The sequence below is a fragment of the Rhinatrema bivittatum genome, chromosome 1, assembly GCF_901001135.1.
Source record: "Rhinatrema bivittatum chromosome 1, aRhiBiv1.1, whole genome shotgun sequence".
Taxonomy (NCBI): domain Eukaryota; kingdom Metazoa; phylum Chordata; class Amphibia; order Gymnophiona; family Rhinatrematidae; genus Rhinatrema; species Rhinatrema bivittatum.
The window spans coordinates 594369615-594387047 of record NC_042615.1 but is presented as its reverse complement, the minus strand read 5'-3'; the positions used below and the strand labels follow the sequence as shown (position 1 = coordinate 594387047).

The window sequence follows — 17433 nt, the reverse complement described above, 5'->3', positions numbered from 1 at the left end:
GAGTGATTAGGTGTGTGCAAATTTGTTTTTGTGTGAGCAACAATTTTTTTAAACCAACAATTTTTGAGCGCCAGTATTAGCATTGCATTTCTGTATATAGCACAAAGAAAAAATTATATGAGTGTCCATGCAAAACCTGTGAGCGATACTCAGAAATGTATGAGCAATCACTCACATGCTCAGTTTAGAGAGAACTATGACTGGGAATAGAATCTCCACCCTCTTTGTCCTGGTGGAAAGGGCTCGACCGCTCTGGACATTAAGAGGGAGGAGAGCTCAAAGAGGAGCACTTCCTGATATGCTATGAGTCCCCAAAGTGGGCTTGGTGGGCAATTTGGCAAGACACCCAGCCTGACACAGCTCAGAAGGTCCTCTGACAGAAGTATCAGGAACACTGCCTACTCTCTCTCCGGTCCAGTCAAAACCCTGTCCCTGGAGTTGACAGACGCCAACCAGGGGGCTAAGGGGCCCTCTGTTGCTTGGGATGGCTACAAGGGCCCTGCCGAGATCGGGACCGAGATAGTAGAGGATAGTATTTCTTCAGGTGGAAGAAAGATTTCCTCAGGCCAGATCTTGAAGTCCTCCTAGATGAATAGGCCGGCTCCTGAGTGCTGATAGAGAGCTGCTGGAGTGTCGCACAGTGATCATGCATCTGAGCCACCGCATCCTTCATACGATCTCTGAAGAGATTCACTCCTGTGCATGTCCACAGCCAGGAAAATCTGCAGGTGCTGATCCCTGTGGCATAGTCTCTCGATGCAGTTTTGAAAACATTGAAGGTCGACTAGACCCTGTGTTTTCCACACTTTAGACACTTATTCACCAGTGAGTGGAGGGTGTTTTGCTGCTGCCAAGGAAGCTGCTTGGCCCCCTCTTGCACCTGCTTCAGGGTGTCCTGCATGTACTGGCCCATGAAATGCTGGTAGGCCACTACATGGGCAATAAGCATAGCTCCCTGAAACACCTTTTTTCAAGAGTATCCATCTTTGGGGCACTGAAGAGTGGGTCCAAATATCTTAGCCTTTTTGAGAGCAGATTTGACAACTACTGATTCATGTGGTAGTTGGCAGTTGTCGAATCTGGGAGCCTTTTGGACAAGGTACACCGTGTCCACCTTCTTAACGGGAGCCACCGAGAAGGGGTTCTCCTACATCCTCATCAGCAACTCCATAAGGATTTCTTGCACTGGGACTGCATGATCTCCATTGGAGGCTCCATGTATTGGAGGATAGCCAGCATCTTGTGTCGGGTATTCTCCTCCATCTGCAAAGTAAAGGGGATGGCCTCTGCTCAACTGGACAAACCTTGCAAAGGAGAGGTCTTCCGGAGGAGACTTCCTTCTGCTGGCGGGAGGTGAGGGATTGGAGGGAAGGCCCTCCGATGTTTCATCTTCGAAAGCATCCGAAGAGTCTCCCCCCCCCCCCCAGAATAAAGGGAATTCTCTTCACTGTCACCAACAGGAGAGAGAATCCGTGGTGCTTAGTCCTTGGCCAACGGTATGGGTACTGGTGCAACAGGCCAGGTGGGGTGGGACCCTGAGGCAATCCCATCCTCAGGGAAGCTTCCTCCTCTGAGGAACTATGGATGAACACCGGACCAGTAGACAGCAGCTCCGATGCCGCAGCAGACATAGACATTGGTGATGGTGTTAACAGAACACCACCGAGTGCCTGTAAGGAGCTGAGCAGCAGTTTGAGAAGCGATGGTGCTGATTCCGGTGCTGTCAATGCTCTAACATTGAGGCCCTGCAACACCTTCTCCACGGCAAGCCTCACTCGTTTCTACAGCTGCTCCTTGAAGATTGCCATTGTCATCACTGATTGGGAACCAGAATATGTGACCAGATCTTTGGAACTGAGAGGACGATTGGTGGCTGACATCTGGTCTGATGGAGGCCGTGGCAAACATCTAGGTACTGTGTAGGATGAGCTGTCCTCACCATGGAGTTGCTTTGGGGGTTCTCGGCAAAAGCTGGAGCATTCCTGTGACCAGCACCATGCATAGACAGGGACAGATGCTGATGCTTCTTTAGCTTCCCTCAATGCTCAGTATAGTCCTTCCCAGGTACTGGGGCCAAAGAGGTGGAACCTGGTGATGGCCCATCTTCAGACTCCCTAATGGTCATCAAAGCCGATGAAACAGATGGCCCCCACCAATATCAATGGCTCGATTACCATTGATGTGGCTCCGAGGTCCTTCAATGTCTCCGATGCCAATATTGATGGGTCAGTCTTTCAGCGCCTGAAGAGTTGTTCCATCTTCTCCAGATGTGCTCGGCGTCCTTTAGGGGTCATCTGAACACACCTTCGGCAACCCTGGATGTCGTGTGATGCCCCCAAGCAAAGGACACATCTATCATGGTCCTCACGCATCGAGGGCACCGTTGGAATTCTGTTGACATAGCATAACAAAATAAAAAGGGACGCAAGATCAAAAGCAATGGCGGTGGCCATCAATGGTGGGCAGGCATTGACCACACCACTGCCCCAGGGGGTTTGAAAGCAAAAGGAAACTAAGCAGAAATGCCAAAAACCTACCCAGAGATGATACAAAGGGGAACCAAGGGACCCTGCTTCAATGAGGCGCAAATCCTTCCTTCTGAAAAATGAGAAGAGACAAAAAAGTGAGAGACTCACAGACCATGAACAGACGGGCTCTGCGGAAAAAGTAAGACTGAAGGGACCCCGTGTGGACCAGTGGTATATTGCATGGTTGGGCATGCTCAGAGAGGCTCAGTCAAAGTTCTAAAAACTTTGACATAAGTTCTCCATTCCGGGCTCCAGATGATGTTACTCGTGTGAGGACTGCCATCCTGCTTGTCCTCTGAGAAATTATCTTCTCCTGCAACTCTTCTCCTCTCTCTCTTTAGCCAGTAAGGCACAGTCCTCACTTTTGAGCCAGAATCATTTGGCTCTCCTCTCCTTTGAGGGCAAACTGGTGTGTACTACTCACTCTCCTCAGACTGGAGGAGGGGGGATGAGAATTCAAAAGCAACGCCTACTCTTTGCCTCTTTGGGGGAGAATCTACATGTTGTCCTCACTCCTTTCTGTCCCCTCCCCTTATTCATTTATTTATTATTTATTTATAACTTTTTTATACCGAGGTTCAGGTAACAGAGTTACTTATCACTCTGGTTTACATTCCAACAGGCAATAAATAATGACAGAATATGTCTTACAATGAACAAGGATGAGAACAACTTGGATAAACATAACTAGGAAAAAAATAATGTGTACAGATAAAAGGAAGTGGACTTGAGGGATTTCAAGCCGACTGGGGAGGGAAGTTGACTAATGGAGGGGGAGAGGGAGACAAGTTACTATGGCTGATTAAAACATGAACATAGGCCCTGGGTAGGGACAGTCTGTGGAAGCTGTGGAAGAATCTTGAAATTATTCATTCCTTCCAATCGCCTCATTCACAGACTGCCTCCCAACTCTGATCATCTCATTCATAGCTCAGTCTCTCCAATCCCCTCACTCACTCCCCACAGCACCTTCAATCCCCTCACTTACGCTCATCGTCCTCTCCTCCACACAATCCAGTCCCTCTGATCTGCTCACTCACTTTTGCCTTCCTACATCCCCTCCACTCACTCTCTAAAGAGGTTAGGACTGTTCAGCTTGGAGAAGAGACGGCTGAGGGGGGGTTTGATAGAGGTATTTAAAATCATGACAGGTCTAGAACGGGTAAATGTGAATCGGTTATTTACTCTTTCAGATAATAAAAGGATTAGGGGGCACGCTATGAAGTTTGCATGTGGCACATTTAAAACTATATCAGAGAAAGTTCTTTTTCACTCAACGCACAATTAAACTCTGGAATTTGTTGCCAGGGGATGTGGTTAGTGCAGATAGTGTAGCTGGGTTTAAAAAAGGATTGGATAAGTTCTTGGAGGAGAAGTCTATTACCTGTTATTAATTAAGTTGATTTAGAAAATAGGCTCTGCTATTACTAGCAACAGTAACATGGGATCTTCTTAGTGTTTGGATACTTGCCAGGTTCTTATGGCCTGGATTGGCCACTCTTGGAAACAGGATGCTGGGCTTGATGGTCTGATCCAGTATGGCATGTTCTTATGTTCTCTTGCCTCCTCTTATATCCCCTTACTCACTCAATCTCCTTTCGCTCCCTTTGATCACAACCTTTTCCTATTTCCCTAACCCTCTTGTCCCTTCTCTCTCCCTCAGTGTGGTCACCAAAGGCAGATATGATGGGGCTCAGGAAGCCAGCACAATAAGCATCAGTGTGACCAGGAAACCAAATACCCCACTAGCAACAGAAACAGTGGGGCTGACAGGCATTCACTGTGTGTGACTTTGGCCATTCTCCCTCAACTTCTTCAATTGTGCTGGGAAACTGCACAAAAATCAAGGCCTTGTGACTGGTCCTGTACCAGGGTATGTAGCGCCAACATTCTCTACCTTGCTCTGTTTCCTCCAGGGGTGGGGTGGCCAGAAATGATTCGTGCCACTACTGGCTCTGTTCTGTTTCCATGTAAAAGCCACAACTGATTTACACTGGCAACTCTATTCTGTTTCCTTGGATCCCAGAAACAAAATGTAGCAGAATGCTGTTCTGGGGGTCAATCCACCAGAAATTAAACTCTAGGTAACAGACACAAAAAAGAAATGAATAAGCGCAAGCTTAACAGTTGTGCGCAGCAGTGCCATTCATCAAGGCCAGGATTGACACCTTGAAAAAAAAAAAAAGACCCTACTGCTCGTAATTTTCAAACTTGTGCTAATTCAAACTCTTTTTGTCTCTTCTTTGCTCTGCCTCAGGATCACACAGAACAGGAAGGGGAGGGGGAGGGAGGCTGGATTAGGGAACAGACTGGCTATTCTCTTTTCTGTCTGCTCCAGGTTCAGCTCTCTCCTCTTCTTCCCTGCAGGCTGCTTAGAGGGGAGGGGCAGGAGCAGAACACCCCTGGCTGCTCTGCCTAAGTATGAAAAAAACCCCCAAAAGGGGGTGGAACTGTGTTCTGGGCCTTTCCCCTAGAAATTAAGTATGCTTGGGGGAGTAAACAGAGATATCATCTGATGGAATAAAGGAGGTAGTATCACCCTTACATAGGTCTCTAGTGAGTACTGTGTGCAGTTCTGGAGGCAGTTCAGAATAAGGTTGCAGGGCCTGCAACACAAACCCTAGAAAGTAAGGTTTAAAAAGGCTCAAGGTGCACTCACTGGAGGGAGAAAAGGGCAGCAGATGTGACCGAAACATTTAAATACTTGATAGGCTGTAATTAAATGACAGGAAGGGGAAGGCCAAAGACAACAGGATATGAGATAAATTTGAAAGGCTCAGTGGAGATAGCAACAAATTCTTTAATGAGAGTGTACCAGATGCCTGGAATAACCTCCCAGCAGATGTAGTGGAAACCAGTTCTGTGAGGAGAGCAGAAGCAAAGGCAGAGATGATAAAGAGAAAGGAGGCAAAGATAAAGGGAGCATGGACGAGCTATACAAATTACGGTGTACCCAGCAGGCTACAACTCCCCCGAAGACAAGTGGGTTGATGCCAGCATGTTTGTGGTGGTCTGGTGATAAGAAGTAAAGGGACATATGAGAGCCAGATTTAAGATTTTGCACCCATAGGTAGAACTGAAGAGAGGGAGTGGGGGGGGTTTCCCCTGGAGCTTGATGATCAGGGGTAGGGGAAGGTCTCTAGCGGGGCTCCGAAAGTACCACAGCAGCATCCCTTTGAAGTGATGCTGGCACCACGACAGTAAAGCAAAGGGGAGCAGGTATTTGAGGCCTTCAGTCCAGGTATTTGGGGGTCTTCAAAATTTGGTGCTCTAAGCAGATACAGGAAGCACAGCCAAGCAACATTGTAGGCCATGGGTTAGCTGGATTGTAATCAAAAGGCTACAACTCCCCATACAAACCAGGTCATTGCTGACAGCTGGTGACGGCCTTGTACTATCCATCAAGGCACCCAAATAGTTGAACAACAGCCTCACTAAAGCAGGCCGATACAGTACAGTAAGGGGTAATAGCGTGTCGAAAACGCGCGTCCAACCCCCCGAACCTAATAGCGCCCGCAACATGCAAATGCATGTTGATGGCCCTATTAGGTATTCCCACGCGATATAGTAAGTAAAATATGCAGCCAAGCTGCACATTTTACTTTAAGAAATTAGCGCCTACCCAAAGGTAGGCGTTAATTTCTGCCGGCGCCAGGGAAGTGCACAGAAAAGCAGTTTTTACTGCTTTTCTGTGCACCCTCTGATTTAATATCATGGCGATATTAAGTCGGAGGGCCCCAAAGTTAAAAAAAAGTTAAAAATTAAAAAAAAAAAAAAATTGAAATTGGCCCACAGCTCACAGGTTGATAACCGGACGCTCAATTTTGCCGGCGTCCGGTTTCCGAACCCGTGGCTGTCAGCGGGCTCGAGAACTGATGCCGGCAAAATTGAGCGTCGGCTGTCAAACCCGCTGACAGCCGCCGCTCCAGGCCAAAAAGAGGCGCTAGGGATGCGCTAGTGTCCTTAGCGCCTCCTTTTGCCGCGGGCCCTAATTTAAATAAATTAATTTAGTGAATCGCACGCACAGGAAAGTGGCCTGGGTGCGCGCCGGGAGAGCACACAGGCCACCCGCAACTTTTACTGTATCGGCCCGTAGAGGTCTGGTTTATTACAGAGCTTGGTGCTAAACACATAATGGCTGGGGGGAGGGGGGGCAGGGCATAAAGGATTTCTGGGTGTTGGATGAAGTATGGGAGCTTTAATCTCATCTAGACAGGATGATAGAGAACCAGAGACAGACAAAAAGAACAGAAACTGAATTGGATAAGGTGCAATACCCTAGAAGCAGTCAAGCTTTTACAGCTGGCAGCTGGGATTTGTATTTTAAACTGTAGACCAAAATAACTGGAAAGACAGGATGGACCTATTGCTCTTTGTCTGTCACCATCTACTATGTTACTGTGCTCGGATGCTTCACTCTGAGCCTTCATGAAGGTCTCCTGCTCTGCATTCTCTTTTCACCTTCCTTCAAGACTTATGCCTGGCACTCTCCTCTGATCAGGGCTATCCAGGGGTGCCTTCAGCACACCAAACACCACCCTTCTACTTCATTTTATAGTACCTTGCTTATCGGGCTGGTCCTGTCTTAATGGTGCTCACAGGCATAATTTTCACAGCCACTTATGTGCATAAAAGCTGGTTTTGAAAATGGCCCTTATGTGTGTCACCTGATTACATGTGCACTTTTACCTGCATTCACAGTAGGCATTCCATTGGCTGGAGCTGGGGCAGGGATGGGACTTACATGCAGGCATTTGGATTTTCAAAAGTCTGCGCATACATTTGCAGGCAGAAGTTATGCACTGCTAGCAGCAGGTGAACTTCCCTCACGTAACCTGTGCGTGAGCTAGGAATCTTCCCCCCAGCATTTTCAAAGTGACTTTTTTGTGCATAAAATCACTTTGAAAATCAGAGGTAAATTCCACATGGAACAGGTATGCGCAGAAGTGGCCACTACGTGCGGATTTCTATAATTGCCCGTCCTATGGACAGATCTCACTGACGCTTGTCATCATATTATCCGAAGTAAGATACAGAACCGGAACCACTTGCATCTTGCAGAACTCACTGATGCAGACTCACATTCTGGCTGGGCACAGGGCACCCAGGAACAGTAGAACTGAGAGGCCCCGTACCCCGCCCTGCTGCTCACACACACAGTGCTTACTGATGCCGGCCTCAGACTAAGAGCTGAGAAAAATGGTTGGATTTGATACTGAATATTAGAGGACGCAAAGCTGAGACATTACTTAAAGCAGTTTAATTATACTGTGCTAGTTGAAAAGACTGTACATAATTAAAAAGAATAACTCAGGCACAGAGTTATAGCCTGCACGGTAAGGTTCCAGATAAATCACCCTTCTTTCAGCCGTGTGTGATCAGTCACATTACCCTGTGTCTGTACGGCTCCAGCACTTCTTTTGCTTCATCACACAGTGGGCACTGATCCTAAGGCAAGAGAAACGCAGTTTATGTTTCATGAACTGTAACTCCAAAAAAAAAACTCTAAACATTTTCACTCACAGTCATTTTGGTAATCATACCAACTATTTCACACATCTCTCGACAGAGCAACAATACGGGAACATAAAAATAACCTCAGTTTTCTGGCACTCAGGGTGATTTACTCAACCATGGAAGGCAAAATAAAGCAATGTCTTCGAAAATCCGCTGAGCCATGGTTTCACAGGACTGCACTTCCCCACTCAAACAAATATGATTAATACAAGAATCTGGCAACTGGAAGGAACAATCAAGTTCCCTTAAAAAAGACCCAGCAAGAAATTCCAGTGTATTCTTCATTGTTTTCCAGTCATCAAAGTTTATTTTTCATGCTCTGGAGAGTAAGAGTCAACACGGATGCAAGGCATTCGCTAGAGACAAGTGATGTCGGCAGATACAATAGCAGTGTAAATCATTCTAAGCCTTAAATGAAATACATACAAAATTATTCTAACTTATCAATAGTTATCTTCAGAATAATACAGAGTTATTTACATGATAACCTATTTCTTTGGTCTCAGATCAGAATAGAAGGAAAAGAAAGTGGCAGAGAAAATTAAGGAAGCAATGAAAGATTAAAAAAATGTGCAGTCACTTAAATCTATAACTATATATGATTAAAAACCACTAAAGTACTGAAAGCACACTCACAGAAAACACAAAATGCCAAAGCATCTCAGTGATGTTTTGGGAACTGGTTCACAAAAACTCATTAAAAAAAAAAAAAAAGTTAAGGTATTTTTGAGAACCAGTTTAAATATTTTTTTGTATTTCAATATATGGTATGATATATTACAAATAATTATTCACACAGATATTTCAGCATTTTATGTTTTGGTGGGGGGGGGGGGGGGGTTGTTTGATTTTTGCATGCACTTGCAATTACATGATATCAAAACCCATGCAACAGAAAATTCAGTCACTATATGTAAAACAAAATATGAAAAAAGAACCCAAATTATAATGAAAGTAAACACACAACTGAATCAAGTCCACTCTCAGGAGGCCCCAACAGGTGAAATACAGAAATACTTAGGAGGAGGAAAATAAATACTTAAAACAACCCAGGAAATATTAATGAAGCAGCTCATAATGACCTCAGATGGAAGGACTTGAGATGATCTTACTAGGCTTACTTTTATGAAAAGAAATGGTCAGGATCAACAAAAATAAACTTAGCCCCCCGATGGCTCACAATACAATTCCTTTTTAATTATATCTATATATAATTATGGATTTAACAGACTAAACAATTTGATGGTCAGTTATGCCACCTTTACCTTTTACCTTTGCTAGTTTCCTTAATTTTCTCACCAGTTGGGTACAGCACAGCCTGCTGGGATGAGATTGGCAGGAATTTATAAGTTCCTCCTCCCTTCCTTCTTTCAAGAGCATGTCACTTCCTCCCCCAACAGTTGCCCAACTCACTTGCTAGCAGTCCAGAGCCTGCAGGAGCTGACAGAATTAAACAGTACTTGCCAACCACCACCACATGACACACTCAGGATATACAGGGAGAACTGGTTCCGTTTGATACGAGTCCAACAAAGAGGGGTTGTGAGATAAATAACTGGATTGTACCAGACAATAACGCAGTAGATGACAGCAGAAAAACGCCAGCAGGTCTAGTCGCTGGGCCCAGTCACTCCGGTTCACAGACGTTCAAACTGCTTGTAGGATCTCGTTCCTTATCCAAGTCAAACGAGGTCATCTTGCTCTTTGGTTCTCCACCATTCCATGCAGTTGAGTATACAATCTTCCATGCCCAGTCCAACACCCATCAGCACCCCCCTCCCCCCCCCACACAAATTCATTTCACCCAAAGACAGTAATGCCACTGCCCAAACATTCAGCCTAGTAGGTCCCCTAGGTCTTGAGGGATGATACCTAGCCATTATTAACCTGCTGAAACTGACCCGACTGGATTCTAGGGAGTTATAGCCTGGTGCTACCAGCCCAATTGCCCCTAGACCGCTGTGTATCACCAAGTTTTCTCACTCTTTCAATCCAGTTTCTACCGCTGTCTTCCATATCTTACTCAGATTCCATTACACGTGCGGGTCTCCCTCCGTTCCACTGATAAGGCTATTGAAGTTTTTCAACATTGTCGTATTCCTCTTTATTACTGTCTCATACTTAATTCAATGTTCGGGCCCTCTTCCATTTCTAATCAGCAAGTTTACTGACATCTATACAGCCACCAAAAACCTGCTCATTGATGTTTGGATTTTAACCTTGGTCTTTTCCTTGCAGATTATGCCAGTCTTCTTCAAAACCTGATGCAGCTGCACCACAGCCATCTTTCTCTAGAAAGGACAGATTACAGCCTAAAGAGCATCCATTCTGCATCCAAAGTCGCATATGCAGAATCCCACTCAGCGAAGGCAGACAGTACTTCCAGACAGCCTCTACTGAGGAGTATCCATAGCCCTCGAGTCAGCCTTCACAAATTCAGTCATTTGGTAGTTGCCTACTTTGCAGGCCTCAAAGATCTAAGGGGCAGAGCGCACTGTTTAATCCACAGTTGGATGCGTGTTTTGTAGGTGTGTCCACAGCCCCTTATGCTATAAGGGGATTTGTGCCTCCATAATGCGCGTCCAATGTGCCTCAGAACTAATAGCACTCACACATGCAAATACATGTCGATGAGGCTATTAGTTGTTCACCCCACATGCAAAAAAAAAAAAAAAGTGCATCCAATCCGCACATTTTTACGCTCAGAAATTAACGCCTGCCCAGAGCAGGCATTAATTTCTGAACACCCCAAAAAGTTATACAGAAAATCAGAAAATACTGCTTTTCTGTACATCCTCCAATTTAATATTGTGGCGATATTAAGTCAGAGGAATGAAAAGTTTAAAAAAAAGAAAAAAAAAGAGTGCCGGTGGTCAGGTTAGGGAAACTTATGGCTCTGCGCTGGTTAGGAAAATGGATGCCAATAAATTCAGTGTCTGTTTTCTTAACCCGCAGTCAGCCAACCTCTCCTGGGCATCTGCTGCCAAGGAGGTGCTAGGGGCTTGACCCCTAATTTAAATATTGCATGGTGCCCCCAGGAGAGGTGTCTGGGTGCACGTTAGGAAAGTGGGCGCTGAACACTCAGCGCCCGCTTTTGGCACATTTTTATTTCATCGGCCCCTAAAATCTTTTTCCATCTGGCAATGGAAGCAGTGGAGGCAGATTTCTCTCATATTAGCCTCATACAGGTTTATAAGTATTTTATGTCTTAACTTGTTTTTGTCTATTTTATTTTATTTACACTGATCTAATGGTGTCCCATTTTATCATGTTATTGTTATTCTATTATGTTTTTATTGTAAGCTGCTATGAACTTTGGATACAGCAGCACATACATATTTTAATAAATAGTTGTTCAATTTTACAGAACAGAGAAATTCTGTGCAAATATAAGTTCAGCCAACTCCTGATGTTGAGAAAGGTTTTGGGTTTTTTTTTTTTAGCTCTGATTAAACTGCAAGCACAGCACTGGCAGAACAATCTCCTGACTGAAATGGAAGGTCAAAGCTTGGCAGGAAACAATGAAGGCAAAGCGACTGAAGAGTCAACTTGTGACTTCTAAATGAACATCAAATATGTCATCTTTGGTGTAATAAAATAATGAGAAACAGATCAGTGTTTCAAATGAAGGCTTCACGAGTGCCTTCAAAACTAAAATTTAAGCTCCAGGGGGATAAGGGTTTCATTACCTCCCAGCCTAGTCAATCTGGCTACTCTAAAAATCTAAGAGAAAGATCCTTTGCCTTTAAAAGGACTTCTAATCGAGATAATTTGCCACCACCTGCACTCTGAGCAAGCTCCACCTTGAGGTCCTTCTCTAGGCCATCAGACAAAAACGCCAATCTAAACCATTCAGAAGCTTTGGCTGCCAAAATATTGCTCATGGTACAGGAAGCACATCTTTTCCAAGTACTTCAGGGCTTGCCGCTCATCTTTTAGATCATTTGTCACAGGGACTGTGAGTGGGTTAGGGGAATGTACCAGATCTTGCGAGATGCAGCTCTTTTTAGCTCCAGTGGAACCCTGTTCTTGAAACCACGCTCAGCCACAAGTATAATATAAAGGGGACGTGGCCTCCAAAACTCTTTCGATCATTGGGGGGAGGGGACATATTAGATGTGCGCTCCCTCTCCGAGTAAGCACTTATGAAAACCAATAATCATATCTTAAGTGTCCTTGAACTTAAGCACCATGATGCCTTTTTTTTTTTTTTTGGCTGATTCTTGGTGCCACAAGGCTCATGGCTGGAAATTCCCAGCTGTCACGCTTCAGTTCTTACTCTACTGACCACAGGGCAGCTTTCCTGGTGTACAAATTGGAGAATAGCTTTCTTTGCCCACGAGCGAATTTTGGCAGTCCCTTGCAATCACCGGCACCACACATCCCTCTTTGCTCGTTCAGGTACATCATTGTCACATAACTGTTAGATATCAGCAAGGTGCATAAAATATTGTATACCTTTGTGAACAAGGTTAATATAGGAATATCCTTATTAGATGAACAGGGTCTTTTCATGAGTGGTCCGGCATAGTGTTTCACAAGCTGCTGCTGCCAAGTCCTGCCCAATAACCAAAGCATCTGCAGAAAGAGAAAAGCAGAGAGGATGGCACAGAACGCAGGCCACATGCAGAGCTCAACAATCTTTTCAAAACTAGCTTTCATGTAGTGTGGTGCCTCCTTTATTTTTTGTCTTATTTTGAACTATATAGCGTTTGAAATGTATTATCCAACTATCTCCCAGCTGGGCAGAGTGCAAATTAACATTCATAAAACTCAAAAACAATAACATATATAAAACCACGAGATCAGACAAAACGTTACATGGCGCTCCTTCAGCGTATAGACTCTGCTTATTTAGCAGCTGTCTTAAGCTGTCTAGCCACCCTCTCTTTCTATAACGTCAAGTGCCAAATGCCTGTGCAAACATCATTGCCTTTACCTACCTCCTAAATGTCTTAATACTTTGTCTTTGTTCTTAGGCCTCTGGAAGTAAACTCCAGACTATTGTACCCACCACAGTGAATGTGCTTTTCCATTATTTACAAAGTCATATCAAGGGGAAATTCAGCAGGTTGCTCCCCAAAATCTTAACCGATGCAAAGGTCTGCAGATTCTTAGAACTGCACTGATACTAAGAGGCATTTTTGGCATTCAAGGCCAGAATACTAACTAGCCAAAGAAAATGTGATCACATTACAACCTCTCTGATTTCCTTACACTGGCTCCCAGTATTTCATCGGGTACGATATAAAACAGTTTGTATAATACATAATATAATAGATAATGAAAGAACTGAATGGCTAAACACATCCATACAATTGTACGTTCCGCACAACAATTTAAGATCGAATAACAAAGGACTTTTAAATGTGCCAACAATAAAATCTGCTAGACTTGGCCAAGTAAGGGAACGTGTAATATCAATTGCAGGAACAAAGGTGTGGAACTCCCTTCCTACTCAACTGAGACTGCAAGCAGACAAGAAAAAATTCAAAACAAGAGTTAAAAACTTGGCTCTTTAAATGTGCCTATACAGAGCAAGAGCACTAGTTACGCCTTGGCTTATCTTTTCAGCCTGCTTAATAGAGTTAGAGATTGTCTTTGTTTAGTAATAATGTTCTTTATTATTTTTAATATCTGTTTTATTAAGTATTGTGCAATGTTTATATATTTTTAATTTTTAATGCTTTTAACAGCTAAATTATGTGTTTTCTATACTTTTTTTCTTTTTAATTCTTAGCTGTTCATTTTTAATATATTATTGTATTTCTTTGTAACTGATTGTAAGCCGTTGGGAAGGTCCCCCCAATGTGACGGTATAGAAAAGCAATAAACCTTAAAGCTTATGGATTAGCGTCAGGATTTTAAATGCAGTGCACCATGGCACTGGAAGCCAGTGAAAGTGCAGGCAAAAATGGAGCTGTGTGGTCATTCCTCTGGGCTTCCAATAATACCTGTGCTGCTGCGTCATTCTGTCTGTAAAACACCCTGCAGCATGGTACAATAAAAGGGCTGAAATAAAATATTTAAAAATGGATTAAAAGCCTGTCCTTCCTATGCCTCTCCCCTTTAGAAAAATATTTTATATTTGTTGGTGATATGCCTTCGGCCTGCACAGGTTCCCCAGGATCACTGCACCTTAAGGTAAGTACTGGAAAACATTAAGTATCAGGTTACCAGGGTCACGGTGTGTGGGCCCTTGCACTGTGGTGAAGTTGAGGCTGCCCAACTGCTGACCCGGGAAGGTCCCCACTATTTGCAGGCGGACTCACAGGAACCAGGCCTGGGTCAGAACCAAGAATCAGAGAGGATGGAACAAGAGAGACGAGGACCAGGGCACACAAGATGCAGACTGGTACAGGCAGATAGGGTGCTGGACTGGATCAACAAGGAGAAGAGCAAGGCTGGGCACAGTACTGGACAGGACAGGACGGTCAAAGGGCAGGGCAAGAGCCAAGGCAGGGAGACCAAGAGCTGGACGGAAACCACAGCAGGTCAACAAGGAGCAGGACAGGAAACAGGCAGGCACAACAAAGAAAAGCAACACGCATTGCAGACAAGGCAGGAGGATCTGTTGCTGAGGCGCTGGGTGGTGGAACTTTTTTATACCACAACTCGGATGATATCATTAGCCTGCACCAACAGGAAAAGCTGGATGTATGGTCTATAAAAGGGCTACAAGAAGTGCAGGTAGTTTCAATCAGGCCCTAGGATGCAGGAAGCCATGCCAGGAATGTGGAGGTAAGGGGCATTACAACCTGGGTAACTATGGCCCCCCTAGCCCTGCCAGGTTCCCATCTTATAGGTACTTACGAGGCTTGGACAGGGTTAAGCCTCAGGTGTCGGCACACAGGCTGGGCAAGGCACAGCTCAGGCTTGAAAAAAACCAAGGAGTCAAGAGTTTCACTCAGGCAGACCGAGGCCTAAATCTTGAAGTCAGCAGGTAACAAAAGCTGGAGCGGAACTGAATCTGGAGCTGGACTATCAGGCAAGACTTGAAATCAGCAAGCTTGTTACAAGGCTGGAAGAAGTATACTGGAATCACAGTCCAGGAATAGGGCTGCCAACTGGCTCCAGATTTTCAGGACAGGTTGATCCAGTCCGGGTTCTACTCCACTTCATACAGGTACTTATATAGTCTTGCTTTTCTTAGGGAAGGTAATAGGGAAATCAGAACAAATCCCAGAATGCAATGGGGTAAAACCAGGCCTGGATTAACCTTTCCTGAAAATCTGGAGCCAGTTGGCAAACCTAGCCAGGAACAAGTCACAATACCAGAACTAAAACACTGGCACTGATATAACTGCAGGAAGGAAATACATGGCTACAGTAACAGACTGGATTCAAAGTTTTACCACAAAGAGTCTGAAGATTGAACATTTGGGGGCCGATGCAACACGACGTGCTCTCTTATAGAGCACCCATTTTCCTAACGTGTGTGCAACCACATCCCCTGGAAGGGTATGCTAATAGAGAATTAAATGTCTGAGGTACTCCATAGTTTATTGCATCGGTTGCTCCATATGAGAGTTTGTTTTGATCCCACTTTTTTTTTTATTTTTTGCTATAATTCACTTCAGCAACCTCAGCAAAATATTAGGCACCCCTTCCTATGGACGTCCAAATTCTATGGTAATGCGAAAAGTGTTGTGTGCGTTGGACACCCAGCGCTTTACTGCATCAGGGGTAATAGCTAATGTCCCTCATCTACACGCAATTAACATCTGACAGGCGCTATCGGGTACACATTTGTTAGGGCAAGAGTTTTGGACACGTTAATCTCCTTGTTACATCAGGCGCTAGTCTTAGCGTGTCGAAAATGCACGTCCAACTGCATGTAAACCCGCGCACTAGGCTGGGTGCACTTTATTGCATCGGCCCCTTGATGTGTAGCAAATCTGATAACAAGAGGGCAAGTCAGGTTTTGGGTTGCTGCAAACAACTTCCTGTTCCTCTGCAAAACTATCTGATTGAGCTCCAGCCAATCTCTGGTGCCTTAGGGGCTACCTGAAACAGTCCCTTCTTCTCTGCTGCTTCCCCTTTGCTTCAGGTCCCCAGCTGGTCTGAGGGTTAGGACTCCTGTCCTGAACCCAGTTCAAGTCCCTGCCTGAATTTCACCACCCCAAAAACTATTCCCCTCCTCAGGGGCAACCTCCAGGTACCTGGGGCCCAGCCTGTGGGGGATACTTTGGGTGGAACCCACATGTGTTTGCTAAGGTGTTGATATATATCCTCTACCAAGTTCTAGGAACATTCTTCAGGGCATGATCTTTTTTTTAGCCTGTTCTGAATTTGTGTGGCGCCGGTTGCCTACCAATGGTGCCCTTAGGGTAACTCCTTTAACTATGGACAGAGAGATGGAGATTGAGGGGAGGTGTCATTCAGGACAGCCCCTTCCTGTGAGGGAGCTGGGCTGGCCGACCCCTGGAGAGGATATAAAAGCAACGCTCTACTGAGACTGGAGACGGTGCTTTTGAGTTCAGAGTTAGGTGGTGCCACAGGAGTGTTTTCTTACTTGGATTTGTGTCCTAGTTAAAGGATCCAGGCAAGGCCTGTCTGGGGGTTCCTGAGCAAGGTCGGGAGGCTGCACTACCAGGCCGCTAACTGGCTGGTGGGGCATACCTCTGGCTTTTCAGGTTTCGGACATTTTCATGGAAGGAAGCCCTTGTGAGACCCACGGGTGTCGCCTGGACGGAGGGCGTGAGGCAACCCTTTCCCCGGGGGAAGGGGGGGGGGGACCCAAGATAAGGAAGTCCCGCTCCTCTGCAGCCTCCATGGCGGTGACCCGATGCAAGGACCTTCTGCAGTTCTGATCGGTTTGTGGGGGGGAAAAAGGTTCTTATGGCCTGGATTGGCCACTGTTGGAAACAGGATGCTGGGCTTGATGGACCCTTGGTCTGACCCAGTATGGCATTTTCTTAGGATTTTTCTTTAGAAGAGCCAGGAGGAAGTGTTTCGCTGCCCCTTTCTAGCTGAAAAGGAACATCAAGAGCTGCTTGTTCCTGAGAGGATCCCTTCCATCGTGGAACTGGAGAGGAATAAGAGAGATCGAGAGAGTGAAAGCTGAACTATGAGTAAGACCAAACTGAAACCTATTGAGGCTGCCCACACGGAGTGTTCAAGCCCTGGGGAGAGAGGAGTTGGATACTCTGTGCGGAAACTGTATTTTACCCTTTTACCAGTGCGGGAGGGGTTTTTCCTGCCCATACAAGGATACTTTCGCCACCTGGGACCTTCACTTGTCCAGGCCCGGGAGGGTGAGTGCTTCCCATGCACAGATAGAGGGAGAATCTGTAGCAAGAGATCATTTGTGGTACTAAGGAACCTGTTGCCTGTGCCATACATTCATTCTGCTTCTCCATCAGTAAAGTATTTATTCTGGACACTC

General features: G+C 45.3%; 1 protein-coding gene across 5 annotated transcripts in view; it reads right to left on the bottom strand.

Annotated features, from left to right (window-relative positions):
• C1H5orf63 (chromosome 1 C5orf63 homolog) overlaps positions 1–17433 on the bottom strand; it is a 39011-nt gene that overhangs the window by 2764 nt on the left and 18814 nt on the right. For 3 of the 5 annotated variants that reach the window (XM_029619320.1, XM_029619310.1, XM_029619302.1), the window contains exons 2-3: positions 12504–12623; positions 7920–7976 (exon numbers count right to left, since the gene is read on the bottom strand). In XM_029619320.1, the coding sequence (XP_029475180.1) occupies positions 7920–7976; positions 12504–12623 (177 nt within the window). Of the gene's footprint in view, positions 1–7919; positions 7977–12503; positions 12624–14858; positions 14882–17433 lie in introns of those variants that run through there. The other 2 variants (XM_029619329.1, XM_029619338.1) reach the window with 2 other exon arrangements.